Source organism: Notolabrus celidotus, chromosome 17, assembly GCF_009762535.1.
Source record: "Notolabrus celidotus isolate fNotCel1 chromosome 17, fNotCel1.pri, whole genome shotgun sequence".
NCBI lineage: Eukaryota > Metazoa > Chordata > Actinopteri > Labriformes > Labridae > Notolabrus > Notolabrus celidotus.
In genome coordinates, this window is record NC_048288.1 from 25,636,573 (window position 1) to 25,656,533 (window position 19,961).

The window sequence follows — 19,961 nt, forward strand, 5'->3', positions numbered from 1 at the left end:
ATTTAAGATTTTAACTCTCACTTTTAAACCAATAAATGGACTGGCCCCTGAGTGCCTAAGTGAAAGCCTTAAAATGTATGTCCCCAACTGCTGCTTGAGATGTGCCGGCAGGTCTACCAGAGGTGACCGGGCATTTGCAGTCAGGGACCGTCACTCTGGAATGACCTGCCGGAGGACATCAGGCAAGCCACATCTTTTTCCTCTTATAAATCTCTTTTAAAAAAACACTTTTTTAAATGTGCTTTTATTTCTTAATTCATCACTGACTTTTTAATTTCTGCATGTTTTTTATTATTGTTTTTACTCAACTCATTTTAGCTCTCCTTACCTTTGTCATGTGCTTTTGTGTTTTCACTCGCTATGTCTTGCACTCTATAAAGCACTTCGTAAACATGTTTTTAAAAGATGCTATATAAAATAAAATGTATTATTATTATTATTATTATTATTATTATTATTATTATTATTATTATTATTATAAAGCGCTGAGAAGGAGGAGAGCTCAATGTGGACAGAAAGGTCAATATAGATATTCTTGGGGAAATCCTGTTCACGTTGTCTAAACTGAATACTTCCATTGAAGGTAACATTAATGTAAATAAAAACAAAAAACAGGCTTTCTTCAACTCTCTGTAGTTGCTTGAGCCTCTTTGTATTTCTGTCTTTTTCTCTCAGCTTTGTAACTCTTTGTTGTTATTTAGCATCTCTGTGTTTATATTTTGATTCTCTTTGAGGTGAACTGTTTTTCATTGACTGTTTGTAGTTCTTTGATTTGACCCTCCACTTTGAATAAAACTGACTTTGATCAGAAACTCTGACCAAGGGACGAATGACCACTCGAGCCCACTCAGTAATCTCTCGGTGTTAAAGATGCTGACAGTGAAGGAAGATTCTGACCTTGACTTTGCATTGGTATAAGTTTTTAACGCCTCGTCTCTGTTTTCTATCTGCCCATCAATCTACCTATCCATCAGGAGCCCAGAGAGCTGTTGCAGGATGGATGGCGTGTTTCTCAGCTGCCACATGGGGAGCTTAATCACTCCTCCTCTCTGCTCTCAGACGTGCTGACAAACTGCAGTTAAGCAGAGAATACCACTGAGGCTTTCAGAGACGGCACAGCGAGCTGACAATGAGCCGCGCCTGACGTCACTACATCACTGCTGCCATATCACCTGTCATCATTAAATTACACAGGGCAGACAGAGAAATCCATATTAATGAGAGGTCCTGTGCCCTAGTTTAAGTGGAGCTAAATGTTAGCACTCTCACCTCAGCCACAGAGCCCACTGACAGAAAGTGATGCTCGTCATGAGCATTAATTATTCCAGACGTGGTGGAGACTCAAATCTCTGCAGACTGACATTTTCTGAAGTTAAAGCTGGAGTATCTAAACAAAACTAGTCGAGGTTCTTCCTTATACAGCATTAACACTAACCCCCTTTAAACCGCTCCACGCCATTCACTATAACAGTGATCATAAAGCCAGTCAGGGTAGACACACATACTGAAGGGAAGGCAGCTTATTCTATTTGTTCAAGTAAAAAGTAAAGCAAATGGTACAACATGGGTAAAACTTGCAACAATGAAACATGCTGGTTAAACACAGGAGCACATTCAGTGCAAGACTCATTCCCCCTAAATTCACCACAGAATGCCACAGGAAGTCATTCCTGCCTTTGGCCATCAGACTCTACAATTCCTCCCTCTGATCACTGAACAATAACCTGTACTCTCTGCAATAACCATGCAATACACGGTGCAATATCCTTACCACTTTAACAGCCTTATATATAACCTTCATTCCCAGCGCTTTTATACTAGCTAATTCTGACAATCCTGCGCTTCTGTACATACTTTGTTATTGCCCGAACACCTCCTTTTAGAGGATTCCGGGCACGTCCAACTGGGAGAAGGCCCCAGGAAAGACCCCAGGAAAGACCCCAGGAAAGACCCAGAACTCGGTGGAGGGATTTTATATCCCAGCTGGTCTGGGATCACCTCAGGATTCCCGAGGACAAGCTGTAAAGTGTTGCTGGGGAGAGGGAAGTCTGGGTCAATTTGCTTGGACTGCTACCCCCGTGACCTGACCCTAGATAAGCGGAAGTAAATGGATGGATGGATGGATGGATGGATGGATGGATGGATGGATGGATGGATGATTTGCTTTACTTTACTTTACTTTACTTTGTTTTGATTTGTTTTATTTTATTTTATTTTTAATCTAATCTTATTTCATTTTAATTTTTTATTTTATTCAGATTTCTACTGTATTTTATTCCTTCTTTATTAATATTTTGACTTTCTCTGTGTTATGAAGCATAACTTAAAATCGTGATTTATTCAGAAATTTGTTTTGTACTGGAAGCTCCTATTAAGGCACAATCATTGTGGAAAAACAAGGTTTAACAAGGGCAGTAAGCTCTAATATCATTGGTTTGAATGCCATATCATCCCATTATCTTCCTACATATACACTACAGAGGACACACAAAATAAATGCTTGCTATAAATATTATTTTCAGGTCAGTTTTAGTTCACTTAAAGAGCAGATAGTCAGCAGTGACTGTTTAAACCGTTTGTTTGGCTCTATTTCCAACATCTTCATCTTGAATTTCATGTGATTCCAACCCGGTCGATCAATTTTCAAAGATTACATTCTGAAGTGAGAAGGATATTCTCCATTACAAAGGAGCTCACATGCTTGTTTAGTCATGTAAATTAAAGTATTTGATGTAAGATGAGTAAAAGATGTGGGAAACACAGGTGTAGAGATCAAACACACCGGCTTTAACACACAGGTGCTGACTTTAAAGCCCCCTTCTTTGATGTATGTATGTTTCCCTGCGGATCTAAATGAGTGTATCTCTTATCTACAGTCACATTAGTACATCTATGCGGTTTCCATGTGTCTGCATTACAAAATAACCACCTTTGTTTGAGTGCATGTGACACATGGACCGTCTCCAGAGAGGAACACTCCTGTTGTTACAGTGGCCTTATCGTTTACACGGACATAATAGCTGAGGTGTCCACTTCCTGGCACCACTTATTGGAAAGCTCAAACGCAAGGAATACTATTTTAACCTCATTGTCAATTAAGGTATGTGCAGTTGATGTTGGGATACGAGGGCAGAACAACTCAGGACAAAGACTGATAAGGGTAAATGAGGGCTGAGCGGTTTATTTTCTGACTTTCAGAAGGTGTCCAATAAAAACACAGCTTGACACAATGAGAGGACAAACAAAGAATCACAGACCAATGCACAGAACCCAGTTTAGACGGAGACTTTAGGTAACACATTGACAAATCAAAATCAGCAATTAATAAAACTCTGATTGACTTTTCAAGAATCTGACGGAATCATAACATGTGCTGACAAACTCTAAAGATTAACTCATCTTTAGTTTGCCTCCTCTAGCTTTTCATACTTGACTTTCTGTCTTCCTTTACAAGGTCTGTCCAGCAGGGAGACATGCTGGACTCAAGACCTGTTTTCAACTGGTATACTGGAGTGCATTCAGGTCCGTGTCCAGTGTCATCTGAGCTTTGTGCTTTGCTCATTGTCATGCTGAGAGGTAAATCTGTAGACAGGCTTACAGAGTGCTTGCCCTTTTCTTAAGCTGTTTTCACTCACGGACCCCGGAACACAAATCTCGGAACAATCAGGTTCGGTCATTGTCCGGAGATGACTTTTCACAAATGAAGCACACACGAGAGATTGTCTGTGTGAGGTCTGCTTTCAACCAGCAGCAACCTCCAGTGCTTAAAAATGAAGCCAATTGGAAAGTGAAAAAGGGCGAGGGCTTGGCCTAATGGTTAAGACGCACTGACCCGGGTTTGATTCAAGCCTGTAGCCCCATTCGCGCACGTCATTCCCCCACTCTCTCATCCACTCACCTGCTCTATCCACGGTCATCTCCTATATAATTAAAGGGGTAAAAGCCCCAAAAATACAACTTTTAAAAAAGTGAGAAAAAACTGTAGTTCATGAAGTGTCCACTAGGGGCTTGTTCCAAAAGCAAAGAGATCTGATTGACACCAATGTTAAAAAGCCCACTTTCACTGCAGAATTAAACATGCTTGTAGCCTGGTACTAGAAATACTTTTGTTCACTGTACCTCCTTTTTTCATTTGTGACGACAGTACGGGGGATGAATTTTATTAAAGATAGGAGTTACTCATAGTTACGCATAACTAGAGACACTATAGCTGTTTGCCAGGCGCCAAGGTCGTAGCCTCAACTCAGTTATTTTACTGGTTCCTATTATGGTTTCTGCCATTTTCAGGTTATATAACGCCTCTTTAGAATACAACGGGGGACACTGAGACTACGCCCATGTGTTCTACAGTCTGAGGTTCTCATCTGCTGGAAATACTCAGTTTGGTTTAAGGGAGAGATGGAACCGAAATGCCAGAATGGAGGAAAAAGCAACATTAAAAAGGAAATATAGGCGCACCGTTGGCCTAGCAGTCTAAGCGCACCCCACATACAAAGGCTGTAGCCCTCATCGCAGAGGTCTTAGGTTCGATTCCAGCCTCGACCATTTGCTGCATGTCCTTCCCCGCTCTCTGCTCCCCACATTTCCTGTCTCTCTTCAGCTGTCCTGTCATTAAAGGCGAAAATGCCCCCAAAAATATGACTGAAGAAAATACAGAAGCTTAACTCATTCAGTGTTGTTCAATAGTTCCATGAGATTAGGGTATTAGTAATTTACTTGTAAGTATCCATTATATGCTAAGTTACATTCTTATTCCACTCCATTTCAACCCATGAAAAGCAAAACCTAACAACAGACCACCCTATCTAGTGCTGTACAACTGTTTAAAGAATGTTATTTTTTACTGAAATGTAACCTGTATTAAAGTATTTTTGGATACCTGAACTGGTATGGTTACTAGAGATAAAGTTTCCACCATCATATCCTCGTCATTGAGGATATATCCTCCAGCAGCCGGTCTACCATACCACCAGAAATGTTTGACGTAGTGCTACAAACACTGTTTGACAAGTTCTTCTTTCCCCTCAGAGAAACTGAAACTCTTCTGCTCCTGGCACCAGGCCCTTCATGCCCAGTTACTTCTTCCATTGCCTAATGACGGAGCCCATTTATTATTAAACACTCGCAGCTCTGTCAGCCTTCTCCATGTTGTCACTATCAAATCTCTCTCCTGCCATTAGAAGCACATCCAAGAAAATACAGAGTCAAAGCTGATTAATCACAGCCAACGGTTAGTCTGACCATACGCATCAGTGACACTCTGCTCAAACCCTCTTCATGAATAAACACTGTTTTTGTTTTTGATCAGGGATTGATTCACTACATGTAATCGGAATATGTATGTTTGGGGTGTGGTAACATAAAAGGATTTGAAAGGTGTTCACATAAAAATATGCTTGGCATCGCACCTTTTAAAGGTCATATGTACCACTAGCATTATAATCTGTTGAAAGGCTGTGATTTGGACAGGATCCAACAATATCACTACACTGGGGTTACAATTGAATATGTCGTGATGTACTGTTAAACTGAAACCTGAAAAAAAAGGGATTTACTGTGATTTGAACCTCACTATAGCAAAACTGACAGCATGGAGAAAGCATCACTTTATGCATTAAGTCTGAGTTGACACAGCAAACTCTTAATGCTATCAGCAATTGTGCTTTTCAAACTGCATAGCACTGCTTTTTGTGTGATATCAACAAAGATAATAACGTTTACACCATAGACTATAAAATATGGACGTAGTATCGGTGACGTCACCCATCTGTTTCTGAAGTGCTGTTTTGAAGCCAATCGTCGGCAGGAGCCATATTGGTAATGCTGAACTCAACCTAACTTCTATAGAACTAGCCTCCTAGCCAACCGCCTGTCAGTCAAGTCAGCTGTGCCTCTCGTAATGGAAAACTTGTAATCTTAATATCTTCGAAACTGCAGTGTTTCACCCTCCTGTACTGTATGTGCCGATTGAGAAATGAGCTATCCAGACTACACTTGTTTTTTGTACCAGGTTGTAAACATGTTTATTTCTGCTGTAAATATCGTCTTTTTTGAATGGGTGTGTATGTGGTTTCCGGTACTTCCGGAGCCAGCCTCAAGTGGACACTCGAGGAACTGCAGTTTTTAACACGTCCGCATTGGCTTCAATTCTCGCGGCCGGAGGTTGCCGCTTGGTTTACACAGTAAAAAAATGCTTCTTTTCATCCAAATTATAAAAAAAAGAATATCAAAGAATAAAATATATTCAGACTCAAACATTCGTATATCGTCGCTGTCGGACAGAAACCTTGTATCTCCATATTTAACCATATTCATTATTCCATTGATCAGTGCTATGGGTCTTCCTTTAAGTCTGTCAGTAGGCTTTCTCAAATTTAACAGTTAAAAGTATTAAAACCAAACCTTGTGGTTGAATCTTATGTGGTGTTTAGTAATGTAAAATACTTTTCTTTTTTTTTTTTACTTCCTGGAAAGTAGTGGTTTTGGAGATACAAGGTTTCTGCCCGGCAGTGACAATATGTTCTTACAGCCTCAATCAAAGGTTTTAACAATAAGGCTGATGTAAATAAAAACTGGGAGTTCAATTCTCTTTAGATTCAAAATGTAATTTATGTCAGCATTAACGCTGTTTTCATGGAGCACCAAGGCATCGTGACTTCTCTTTTATGCACTATAGAAAATGAATTACAGCATGAACTTTTAAAGGTTGGACTCCTCATTGGCCTTCATCAAACACGGTCTCTGGATGAAATGCAGCCGCTCACAAATGAAATGCACATCCAAATCAGGTTTGTATTTCCAATTAGAGAATAAAAGTCGCTCCATCAGCACCATCTTTGAAGTATTTGTAAACTCCATGGATGCAGGATTAGGCCGTCATACATGAAAGCTCACTCTCCTCTGCCCATATCCGCTATCATAAAGGAGCACACGACGCAGACAAAGCCAAAAGCTCACAGACCCCAATGAAGGGCTAACAAAGAAGAGGATGCAATTTGTATGAATTGGGTTCATAATGAGCGGTCTGCTGTCAGCGCGGGGCAGAAAAAGGCTCCTCTCAGCACAGCTAAAGGATGGAAAATTACAGTTTGGAAAGGAGGGACAGTAACCATGGTGAATGACCACCTCACTGCCTGCTTTCCTGTCTCTTCACTGCCAAAGCCCCCTTTAGAGTACACACACACACACACACACACACAGAGAGAGACCCACACAGCCCTTGCTAAACTGTCAGGCTGTGATTTCAGCCTCAGGATTAGCCACCAGATTTGGACTGCTGGCTGCAGATTTTTGAAAGAGAAATTTTGAAAATGGTTGTGCAAACCTCAGAGGGAACATGGAGTAAACAAAGTGGCAAAGCTGAAAGAACTCCTGCTAACACCAGATTGAATTTTTACACAAAAGAGTCCAGAAGGATAAAGAACCACTGCCACTACACAAAACAACCAATCACTCCAGCACAAAATAAGAATCATCCTATCAGATAGAGGTCTTTGTTTTCTGTTAATGACTGCTCGGTGTCTTAGACTGGACTTGATATCCGAGCAAAGTAACTGCAGGGTCTGCAGGGAAGGTCAGGAGGAAGGAAGGTGATGAAAAGGGAAAGAAACACAAGCTGGAGAGGTGAAAACTATCTACTGGGTTAGCATAACACTGCTGCTGTTGATTCAGAGCTTGCTGAGCTTAGATTACAGAAATATGGACACTGTGTTCTCGCAGTGATAATGGAAAAATACAGCACAATGTGGAGCACACGTCGAAGAGACGGCTGTGTCTTCTCAAGGTGCGGACGGAGGGGTTCTTTGTTGAGACCAGAGACAATGTGTGCTTGTTCAATTCACTGAAGATCAAAAATGGCTAAATTAGAATGTACTTTAATTAATCTATTTTCTCTTTTAGTTAATTTGTTCTTTATTAAACTTTCTCCTCTGGATTCGATGTGTTCTTTTCTTGTTTTTGTATTCTGATGAAATAGCTTCTGCACAAGTATAAAGAGGTATTTGAAGAGAGTAGTTTGGTTGTGTAAAGGCTGCAGGAATTGAGTTTTTTATCAGCTTAAAGTAACCAGTATTTATCTGTGATCTTTTAAAATGCTAACCATGAAATTTAACAATTTGCAATACCAAAGGAAAAGCTCACGGTCCAATTCAGCACTCAGGCACTGCACTTCTTTTTGAATTCTCACAATGAAAACACATTTTTCATCTCTAAGATGCTTTCAGTCATTGCATTTAGTTCTTATCATGCTGACTTATTCTCAAGTGATTATTTTTCTGGGAACTTTGAATGAGTGATGAGGGAATGTGACGACATGATTGACAGCTCTGTTGGCAAATGCAGCTCCTGCAGTAATCTATAGTGGAGTTAAAGAGTATAAGAAGAGCAGTGAGAGAGGATGTAACAAGTAATTTCACCCTCCAAAGTCATGAGTGTCAACCTCGAATTGAAACAAGTATCCGGCCAATGTGGAAGTGTTAATAACTGCAGTTCATCAAGTGTCCACTTGTGGCTGGCTCCAGAAGCACCAGAAACCACATACACTCAAATTCAAAAAGCAGCCTGGTACAAAAAACGAGTGTAGTCTGGATAGCTAATTTCTCTATTGTCACACATTGTACAGGGGGTGATTTTTTTCATAACACTGCAATTTCAAAGATATTAAGATTACAAGTTTTCCATTATGAGAGGCACAGCTGACTTGATGGACAGGCGGGAACACTGTAGCTGTTTGCGAGGAGGCTCAAAGCCCGCCTCTTTACCTCAAACTAGCTAGAAGTTAGATTGAGTCAGCATTTCCAATACGGCTCCTGCCGATGATCGGCTTCAAAACAGCACTTCAGAGACAGATGGGTGAAGTCACGGATGCTACGTCCATTATTTATACCGTCTATGGGTTATATCAGTGAGTTAAATGTGTCTTTTGGTTACCAGAAGACATCATCAGTCAGTCCCCACCTGCCAGACCGCTTCTGTACATGCCTTGGACCAAAAATGTGTCATCCGGGGCACTGGTGGCATAGCGTCCAAGTGCCCAACGTATAGAGGCTACAGTCCTCGTCGCAGAGGTCACCAGTTCGACTCCCGGCCGTTCGACCGTTTGCTGCATGTCCTCCCCCACTCTCTACTCCCCACATTTCCTGTCTCTCTCCAGCATTATTTTGGCTTTACTTTTCAACAACAGGAGAAGACAGAGTCACATCTTCCATATTGATTTACATTCAATGGTCTTCACTGACCAACGAAACACCCCTAAGGCGATAATGACAGTGTGAATAAAAATACATTTCTTCAAACATCTTTGTGACCATAATTTTGAAACTTTGCAAGAATTCTTCTTATCAACACTCCACTTTTCTGACCCTGTTTACTGGCCGTCTTCAGATTCGCTCTGCTCTCTATCAAAGCAGAAACACAAGTGACACGCTTAGAAAGGCAAGAGGCAAAGAAAACGGACGACCGCCACCGTGTTCGACTCCACAAACAGTTTTTCCCTCTGCTGAGGCTGACCTCCATTACATGTTTGTGTAGAGCCTGACATTTGATAAAGGCTACAGCAGGCAATGAAATATGAAAGCCGCAGAACTAGGGAACGAGGGCGCTGCAGGCGAGGCTTTTTTAGATGTACAGAAAGCAGCTGCAGCAGCAAGGTCCCCTTGAACATTCACGTAAAAAAACACAAATTCATACCTGCACTGAACCTTTCCTGTATGTCAGGCAGGTGCAACAAAGCAGCCACAAAGTCAATGCTGTGATGGTTCAAGACACAAAGAAGGCTTTTTGAATTCTAATTTCTGCTAAAATCAAAGCAAACTGAAGAAGCCTGCACAATAAGACAGATGCACATTATATAATTACATTGTTCAATAATAGGGGTGGGAATCGAAAACCGGATCCGACTTAGAACCGGTTCAATGCCATCGGAATAGTACACCTCAAATGTTATCGATTCTTCTTAACGATTCTTTTCCCAGCACAACGTCATATTGCGGTAAGTTGCATTACGTTACACACTCTGCGACGCAGAAATCCATTCTCTGGATTGTGTGTGTCCAGGGCGCACGTCCTGACTCACACGGCCGAAAATGAGGCACCGAGAGCGGGTGAAATACCTCAGCGATGACCCCTGGAGGAAAAGCGTTTTTCCTCTCCAAATTCAAAGTCTTTTCCTCCAGGCTCCAGGGGCCACGTCCGGACCTACACGGCCGAAAAATGAGGCACCGAGAGCGTGTTAAATACCTCCACGATGACCCCCGGAGGATAGGGTTTTTTCCTCTCCAAATTCAAAGTCTTTTCATCCAGTCTAGAGGGGCCACATCCGGACTCACACAGATGAAAATCAGGTCAACTTATTGTTCAGTATGTATAAGCTGAATATGTTCATGTTCAGTCTTGTGCAGACATAATTTTGGACAAAATAAAATGGTTCCTTTTGGTGCGGAAGACTGTTTAGAACTACTTTTTTTGCCCTCAAAAAAATACTCAGGAATCGTTAGGAGAATTGATAAGGAATTGGATTGATAAGCAGAATCGGCAATGGCACTGACATTGATAAAATCTTATCAATTCCCACCCCTATTCAATAATGAAGTGGGAGAAACGTACACATCTAAAACAGTGTATATTAGCTATGTTAAACAGTTTTCATGTCTATCAGCAGTTTAGAGTGTTTTATATAACACCTGTGTTTGCAACATGCGCCTCTTTAATTCAAAATAAATCCATAAAGCACCTTTTCCCTCCACTGCTAAACTGGTGCTGTTAATCTGAGAGTAGCTGATAGCTAGCTTGAGCTTCAACAGGCTACATCAAAATGGTGTAAGAGCATTATACACAGACATTCATCCAATACTTAAAGTATGCACATGCTGAGTGAGGAAGCATTGCTGTTTTACATAAAATGACTTTCCTTATTTACTGTGATGAATTCAGACTGTTGGGATATGTTTACTTCAAATGCTCAAACTGCACAAAGGATGAAATTGCGATTTATTCTGCAGTCGCACAAAAAACAAACAAACAAAAAATCTGCTTCAGTAGACATCAATGCCTCCGCTCTGTTCTTCTAAGTGAGTAAGCTAATACACTGAGACAGCCCCCGTAGTCAGAAAACCCTGCCCTGCATGCACTCAGCGGGGAACCCATGACACGCAAGCTAACCACAACCCCCACCACGTCCATGTCGCTGGCCTGCAACCACATCTCCCAGGTGGCCCTTCAGTTAACTCCAAGACTGCCTGTGGTGGCTTAAACCGTTACATAATCCCATTGCCGGATTTGGTCACCACTTCATATACCTGGCGAGACATGCTGTGTGAAGTGCAATCTGACCTGTAATCTGTACTTGCTCACCCTTTGTCTGCATGCAGCGAGCATAGTAAACAGAGGAACTACATTCCAGTTCTCAGTCAAATAGAGGTCATGGCTAACACATTGTGGCTTTTCCATTCAAACACAGTGTGTGTTATTCCTACCTCCAGTACAAGCCACAGCTGATCTCCACATTTGACGTCTTTCTTGTAGTACATCCCGTAGAATTTGACGACATTGGCGTGGTCAGAGAGAGCTTTGAGGATGTTGTACTCTGCTTCGATTTCTTCATCGATATCCTGAAAGGAAAGAGCAAAATCAGTTTGTGGAAGGAGACTTTCTGTCACCTTGAGAATCATCTTGTGCATACATTATTTCACCAGTTTCATTTTAAGGCTTCTTGATGTCAAAAAAAAGAACTTCCAAAGGGTTAGATGAGAAGATAAACACCACTCTCATGCTGGCACTGTAAAGGGGGTGGGGCTAACCTCTCGCACCTGACAAGATAAGTTAACAAAATGTATTTTTTTTAAATCCCACTAAAATGAGAGAAAGACCCAAAATGATGTTTTGACCTTTGATGGCTGTCGGTTTTTCCCAAGCAGCAACTCCAGCAGCGAGAATTGAATGTGGAAGTGTTAAAAACTGCAGTTCCTCGAGTGTCCACTTGAGTCTGGCTCCAGTAGTACCAGAAACCACATACACACCCATTCAAAAAGCCAATCTTTACAGCAGAAATAAACATGTTTACAGCCTGGTACAAAAAACGAGTGTAGTCTGGATATCTAATTTCTCTAAATTTTTAGTAACGCAGCAAATTTGACGATATTAAGATTGTAAGTTTTCCATTATGAGAGGCACAGCTGACTTGATTGACAGGCGGGGAACACTGTAGCTGTTGGCTAGGAGGCTCAAAGCCCGCCTCTTTACCTCACACTAGCTCGACAGAAGTTAAGTTGAGTTCAGCATTTCCAATATGGCTCCTGCCAACGATTGGCTTCAGAAACAGATGAGTGATGTCACGGATACTACGTCCATTATTTATACAGTCTATGGATTTGTCCTTGACAAGCTAAACAGTGTCCTGAATGCAGCTTAATATTGAACAGATAGTCAGAACAGAGTTATCACTCTCCTCGTCCATTTAAACAAAGAAAGGCATACTACTGTCCCACTATGCTGTTGCATTTTAGGACAGTTTATTAAGACTTCCTCGTTGAGTCTGGAATCAATCTGAAAAAGCAATATTTGAATCCCTCTCAAGCGTGTTGCAGCCCCACTGTGCTATCACAGCAAACACAAGGGGTATTTTACATATTGCTTGTATGCATATTTAATGTTAAGGACATACAAACCTATGTTCACCACCTCCGCCATTGTCGTGTCAGTCAACTGCCTCTTTACATGGATCTGGGTCAACTCTCCTTACTCTTGTCACGTAATAAGTGAAATCTGATCCCTGCTAATCTCTGCTGCGGCTACACGGAGCAGACACTTCCCGTTTATGTCTTTTGTCTGACAAAGTATTGATAACAGGCATTTAGAGAAAAGCTAAACAACAGTGGGGGCGGCGGGGTTGAGTAATGTGATCCATGTGAAAGCATGCGTGACACAATACGGAGCAGCTTGGTGGCACTGACTACCACAGCAAGCCTAGTTTTACGTCTGTAGAGTTATGTTGCAAACTGTAATGATGATAGGAACTTCTCCCAATATCAAATACAGATGTAACGTGATAAAACAAATGCTTAGTTAACACAAGCAAAAATACTATTAGGAGTTTGTAGGGCAGTGATCCCGACCTTGTTGCCCTTGTGCCTCTTGAAATGAAGCAATGTCTACTATCGTCACTTTCACAAAGGTTATTTTCCATGAGTGTCTTCCCTGACTTTATCTTGGTCTTGGCACCTTTAATAGGTACAGAACCACTTCTCCAATGTGTCTACAGCACCTGATGGATAAACACGTCTCAGTCTATATGCAACTCTGTGCTTAGCACCAAAAATAGCGGTGTAAGAAGAGAGCTGTTTCTTGGAAATCTAACACGGCTCCACTGTATGGACGTTCGGTTCTATCTATACATGAAATAATCAACCCTGTGATTAAACTGATGGTGATGAGAGTCCTCACAGACTACTGGACTGTAGATAATCATTTCCCAATAATGAGAAACGGTAACAAATTCTGAACGGCTTAATGAGAGTTTCTGGCATGAAGGCCTGTTTTAATAGAGTAAAATGACCCATCTTTGGAGCTGCTAAATAAGCCATAAAATCCATTCTACCTTCAAAGTAGACAGAAGAAGAGAAACTCTGAGTTTAAGCAGGACACAGAAAGGACACTTAAAGAGATCAATTGTGAGTACGGTTTTATGACAGGCTTCACTTTTATCTAGATCCAAGAAATATGACCACATCACACCTGTTTTAGCATCTCTACATTGGCTGCCAGAACTTTTTAGAATTGATTTTAAGATTTTATATTGGTTACTTTTTAAGCAATCAACGGTCTCGGGCCCAGTTTTATTTGAACTTTTAACGCTCCAGTGCGCAATCTGCAATCCCCGGGCAAAGAGCTGGTTTTGGTCCCAAAAACTCGTCTGAAAACAAGGAGGGTCAAGGCGTTTTCAGTCGGGGCCCCACAGCTGCGAAATGAACTGCCTGAGGAAAAATTTCCTGATTTTATTAGATCAAAGTGTCCTGCACTGGGTCCTGCTTATATTTCGTTTTTATTTATTTTATTTATTTTATTTATTTTATTTATTTTATTTATTTTATTTATTTTATCTATTGTATTTTGTTTTTTTTTATTGTATTGTATTTTATTGTATTTTATTTTGTTTTATTTTATTTTGTTTTATTTTTTAAATGTATTTTATTTAAATTTATTTCATTTTTATTTTATTTTATCTTATTTTATTTTTAAGGTTTTGTGTTCTTTAAATCGTAATGATACTTGCAGTAATTGTATGTTCTTTTAAAATGTTCTTGCACATGTCCTTTGAGGCATTGTAAAGCACTTTGTAACATAGTTTTTGAAAAGAGCTCTATAAATAAAAATGATTACTCTTATATTACTACTTTTGTTCTGTATTCTGTAAACAAGGATTTTGCTTGTGTCACATGAATCTGCAGCCTAAGTCGACATCAATAAATATGTAACTGCTCATAAATGTAGCACCAAGCAGTGTTCTGATAAATCATGTCACAGCAAAAAAAGAACAGTGCTCTAAAGCATGGATCTTTCCTCGCTGCCAGAAGTAACATCATGTTTCTACGCTCTGTGTCAAAATGTTCTCGCCTCAGGCAGAACTCGCTTCACACACTCCTGCATGGGTGCCAAATGTGTTTTGGCTGAATTCTAAAGGCCCGTACAAGCACAGGGGCTCAGCATTATCAGAGGACTGCTGTGACTCTTTCCACTGATGAAGCATCAGAATGATTTTCTGAGGGATGGTGAAAACTTCATTTCTTAGCATTATGTAAAGAAGAAGAAGAAGAAAGCAGAGAATCATGGTCTTCATCTGGCCAAAGGCTCTGCTAATCTCTTCCAGGGACCTGGTAACATCCTGAAATGTTTGCTAACATGACTCCAGCATGCTGTGTAATTAAACAAGGTTAATCTGAAGGTAAAGAGGCAAACTTATGTGGTTTAATTGTATTATTACATTATCAGTTTCGATATATTCTCATCAGGTAAAGTGACTTCAACACATTTTGAAATAAAGTTTTGATTTCAACTTCTACACATTGGTGCGAGAGGCCTCATAGTTCTGGCACTTTCTGTGTTTGTCATTGCCTACAGGATATGTTTCTCAGGTAGTAAAGTTTGAAACTGTGCAAAAAAATATAGATATTAAAGCCTAAATTAAATATAACACTCTTGTTATAGGAGATGACAGTCAGAACTAGGGGTTTTATCTGTATTTTTTAACTGATCAGGGTTTGGTCATTTGAGCCGGTCATCTCGACCCAATCATTCGCGTCAGCTGTCAAACTGAACACAATTTGCAAAAAGGGATGCAAAATAACATGAAAATTGTCCTGATATAATCTGTGTTTGAGCAGGAGTCTTCAAAGTACAGCTGATATAATTCCCACAGATTTAGGTTAGGCAGGGACAGTAACTCTTCTGTCTTGTGCAAAGGAATATACACACCTTAAGCTTATAGCTGCTTTACCGATTACCGTCAACAACACATGGATGACACAGAGTGAGGATATTAAGTAAAACAGAGCTAAACAGCTGATATACTCCTAAATGAGATGAACAGAATGTCGCTCTCTACATCTTGTGCATATGTGAGTTAACTTACATGGATTGGATCCAATATCTTTACAGCCGCTTTGCTTCCATCGATTTTGTTGAGCACCTTGTAAACTTTTCCGTAGGTCCCTTTGCCGATTGTCTCAATAATTTCCCAGGTGTCCGTGGGGTCCGGAAAGTTGTCAAAGACAATCGATTTCCCTGATTGTGGAAACATGTTGAGGAGAGATCTCCTGTGAAAGAAACAACAACAACGTTATGGGCTGATTTCTTGTACAAGTATTACCCCTATGAAGACATATAATGAAAAATATTTCAGTCGATATTAAAACACAGAAACACAAAAATCTAATTTAAACGCACAAAAGTAACATTTACTGATTAACCTTTTTTTCAGAAAACAAACATTTTACCTATCCTTGGTCTGTAGGTGAAATAATGAATGCATTTCTTGTTTCTTCGACTACGCTAGTGACAGAAGAATAACCCGATGAGTGGCTTGCGGAGCGATCAAAGTGCTGTCATGTTTGTTTGGAATCAAACTGGAAGCACATCAAGAGTTTAACTAGAGGATAATCCAATGGATAACTAGGTGGTTCATTTTGGGGGTTTGGACTTGTAACACTGTAGTAACACTTTCCAGGGCACTGCGTGGTGCTGCAGTGTTAAGAATAAACAATAGACATAAAGGTATACATTTCAGGGGTCAGAAAACTCATATCAACACATGTCAGTGCTGGTTTTCAACATGTATTCACCCCTCTGTGTCGTTTTCAGCCTTCCAGCCATCTCTACTCAATTTCAGTTTGTGGAGACTTTTGAAGAAAGCTTCAAAGGCTGGTTTAAGCTCAGTATGATGGGTCCTTTACAGCGAGTCATTTATGTTGCACTGTATTAACGTGCTCGGATAGAGACTCAGCAGAGTCTTTATCTGTGAGCACTCACCCTCGAAAAGTCTGGGAATGCAGTTAGTTTCAGGACTGATGTTATGTCCCGTCATGTTGCATTTAACAGGTTTAAAATGGGTGCAGATATGATGCTGAGGGTTGCACTGTTTATGCTTATACTGTCATGCTGGAGCAGGTCTGAGTCATGGTGAATCATGGGATTATTGGGAATATGAGGACATTAAATATTTAAGCATTGTAATATTGATAATAAATTAAACCTGTACAAAAATGTATTTTAGTTATCATAGATTCCATAAAACAAACTACTTTCAAAGCCACCATTTTACCTGTTAAAACTTTGGAGGGGTTCATTTCTGCCAACTTTCAGAACTCAGTTGTAAACGCCTCTATATGCTCTGGTGTATTTGCACCATTGAGACATCACATGTATGTCTGAAATCACTAAATGCTATTACAAACCTGAGGTCAGTAAATGCAATTAGAGAACAAACAGTAACCTGCCTTTGCAGAAGAAACGTGCAAAGCTAAATCAGCCAGAGCCAATCTAAGCGTTACAAACAAATCCAGCACAAACAACCCTGAACACACCTTCCACAGAGCATTCTCACTACTTCACAGTCTCGCATTCAAAAGGCACTCTGAACAAAACTAAACAGCAGAACAAAAGCAGAATAAACTGTAACAAACTTACATTTTTCTCTTTATAAGACTTGAAACATCTTTGGAAAACAAATTAATCCATTTATGTGCAAAAGGTAAGCTTGGACGTGGTGGCAGGCCAGTCTGGCCTGGCTGTAAACCACAGAGGAGGAGCCAACACGAGCTAATCTCACCAGCAATTCCCCCTGCGCCGGGGCTGCCATTGGAAACCATTGCTAAGTGGTAGGCAAAACGATGGGATTAGCAGGAATTAGCCACTGCTGCTGCATGAGCCTTTCCCCATATAGACGCCCATTCATACACAAAGGAAAGCTGGTTAGTTGTCCTAAGCGCAAAGGGCTGCAGAGGGCAGCTCCTCTCTTCATCAAAGTGGACACTTTTTCATACTTTAATATTTGTTCTTTTTCTGCTCTACAATTCACCAATTCACTCCCCAGCTATGTTGTATCTGATGCATCTCAATGTAATTATGATCACTGTGATAACCTAATCAGTTTGATTCAGTTACTGTGTATAAATCACTCCAGAGCAAGATAAAACTGGCACCCGGGCAATGTTTTGCAGACGTTATCAGTCATTGCTTATGCTAAGCAATTAGACTCCCATACATGCATACACGCGCAGGTAATTGCACTCATGTTAGCCTAATGTACAGTGCCCAAGTAACCAACGGGCATCTTCAATAATACATCAGTGCTTCTATATGTGACAACGTGCTGTGACACATGAGACAGGAGAGAGAAACCAAAGGACTCACACTGGACACCTCCAACAGGAGCACAGGCTGCAGGGAGACAGCCCTTCAGAGGACACACTGTGTGTGTGTGTGTGTGTGTGTGTGTGTGTGTGTGTGTGTGTGTGTGTGTGTGTGTGTGTGTGTGTGTGTGTGTGTGTGTGTGTGAGTGTGAGTGTGTGTTGTGTATGTGTCTGTTCGAATAGTGTAATCCAACCTTGTTCACCCTGGAGCACTGGGTAGCTGTCACTTTGGTTTGTTGTTAAGGGTTTGGGGGGAACCACAGCTATGAAATAAGTGCATGCACATGTATATCTATGCATGTATGAGCTGCTTAGTTTTTGAATGAACAAGTTTGAGAAATGTCAAACTAAGTCTGGTTTCCAGAGTAAACTATAAGACTTTCAGCATGCAAATCAAAAAGTCCTGCTTAGAGATGTACCACAGAAGAGGTTCAGCCACTTGAAGCTCTTAAAGGAAACACAAGATCCATTTGGTAAAAGCGGACACCGACATGGACTAATCTGTGACGCTGATGAGTGGGTTAAAGTTTCAGCTTAACCCTGGTGCTATATGGCTACTGGTCAACAAGTCACAATAAATCTGCCTCCTCAGGAACAACAAAGGTGAAACCACAGGTTTGGTAAAAGAATACAGAGCTGTAAGTGTTTCTTAGTGAAACATTTAGGCAGACAACTCCCACACTTTCTTTCTTTTATAGACTTTGATTTAAAAAAACAACAAATTCCTATTTGCTGGTAGTGTAATAAGAGGGACATTTGTTGTGCATGTAGGTTCACAAAAATCAGAAACTATGACAAGTCTACATAATATATAATTATCAGTGAACAGTGGCCTTGTTGCTATTCACACTTTTATTTCTGCATTTCTTCTAAATTATCAATAACTATCTTATCATTAGCATTTACTGACCTGTGGTGGCTGATGTTGAGAGGAACAAAGTAGAGACACGTGTGGTTAAGATGAAGCCTAGATTTGTGCACACACACACAAATGTACTCTACACACAGGTCGAGACACAGAGAGAGAGAGAGAGTCAAGGTTTGCTGAGCCACTCCTTTAGTTTGCAAATAAGAAATCCAAATGAAGCAGCCAAGCTAACACCCTGTTCAACTTGAAGAAACAAACACACTCCTCTAATTTTAGCATAAAAGGGAAATATAGAAACAAAAGTAATCAACATACTTACTCCTTTAAGTGCTTTTACATAGCTGAGTATGCAGTTGTAGCAAACAAGAGCAGGGTACAGTTCCGATTATCCCAACCTCCTCTGCCATGTATTATACATCAACATTAAGCAACAGCATTGCACAGCATACAAAAGTTATTAGGGCTCAAGTAATTACTTATTAAAGTAATTAGTTTTAGCATGAGGAGCTCCAGCAGCCAGCAGCCAGTGAGTCTGATAGTGTCATAAATTAGCCTGGAGAGGACAAGCTAACAACAGGCGAGTGCATGGAAGGCAGTGAGGAGCGAGTCAGGTGTAACAGGCCGTGACAGCACTGGAGCGCTCTCAGCATCGTTTAGCAGTGTCCCATTACACAGGCACTGTTAGGGAGAGAGCCGCTATGAGGCTGAGCCAGAGGTGGACTGAGAGTTCAGTTCAAAGACTGATGGCATTTTTTTTTTTATGAGTAAGCACATATAACTCTAACTTAATTTGATAAACGGTAAAATAATTGCTGTCGAACGAGGAACAACACCTGACAAAACTCCTTTGTCTCAAGAAAAAAGACAAGATAGTGTCCTACCACAAGTGACACAAGTTTATTCTACACTAGACTTATTCATCTTGCTAACTGATCAACTCTACAACAAACTATATCACTAAGAAAGACACTCTTTCCACACCTGTTAACCCTCCTGTTATGTTCGTTTCTCTAGAACAGCAATAATGTTCCTGGGTCAATTTGACCTGGGGCATATTCAATTATCCAAAAGTGTCAAAACCCCAAAAAAGCCCAACAAACATTTTTATAATCTAATTTTTAACTCTATGTTCTTTAATTCTCACAGATAATGGATCAATGAGGATAACTCACTCATTTTTCATTTAAATTAAT

At 40.5% G+C, this 19,961-nt stretch overlaps 1 protein-coding gene across 1 annotated transcript in view; it reads right to left on the minus strand.

The window, feature by feature from the left end:
* Window positions 1-19,961, minus strand: part of myo3a (myosin IIIA) — a 101,513-nt gene that overhangs the window by 61,755 nt on the left and 19,797 nt on the right. The window contains exons 4-6 of the mRNA XM_034706384.1: window positions 18,811-18,898; window positions 15,623-15,806; window positions 11,472-11,606 (exon numbers count right to left, since the gene is read on the minus strand). Of these exons, the coding sequence (XP_034562275.1) occupies window positions 11,472-11,606; window positions 15,623-15,806; window positions 18,811-18,898 (407 nt within the window). The remainder of the gene's footprint in view (window positions 1-11,471; window positions 11,607-15,622; window positions 15,807-18,810; window positions 18,899-19,961) is intronic.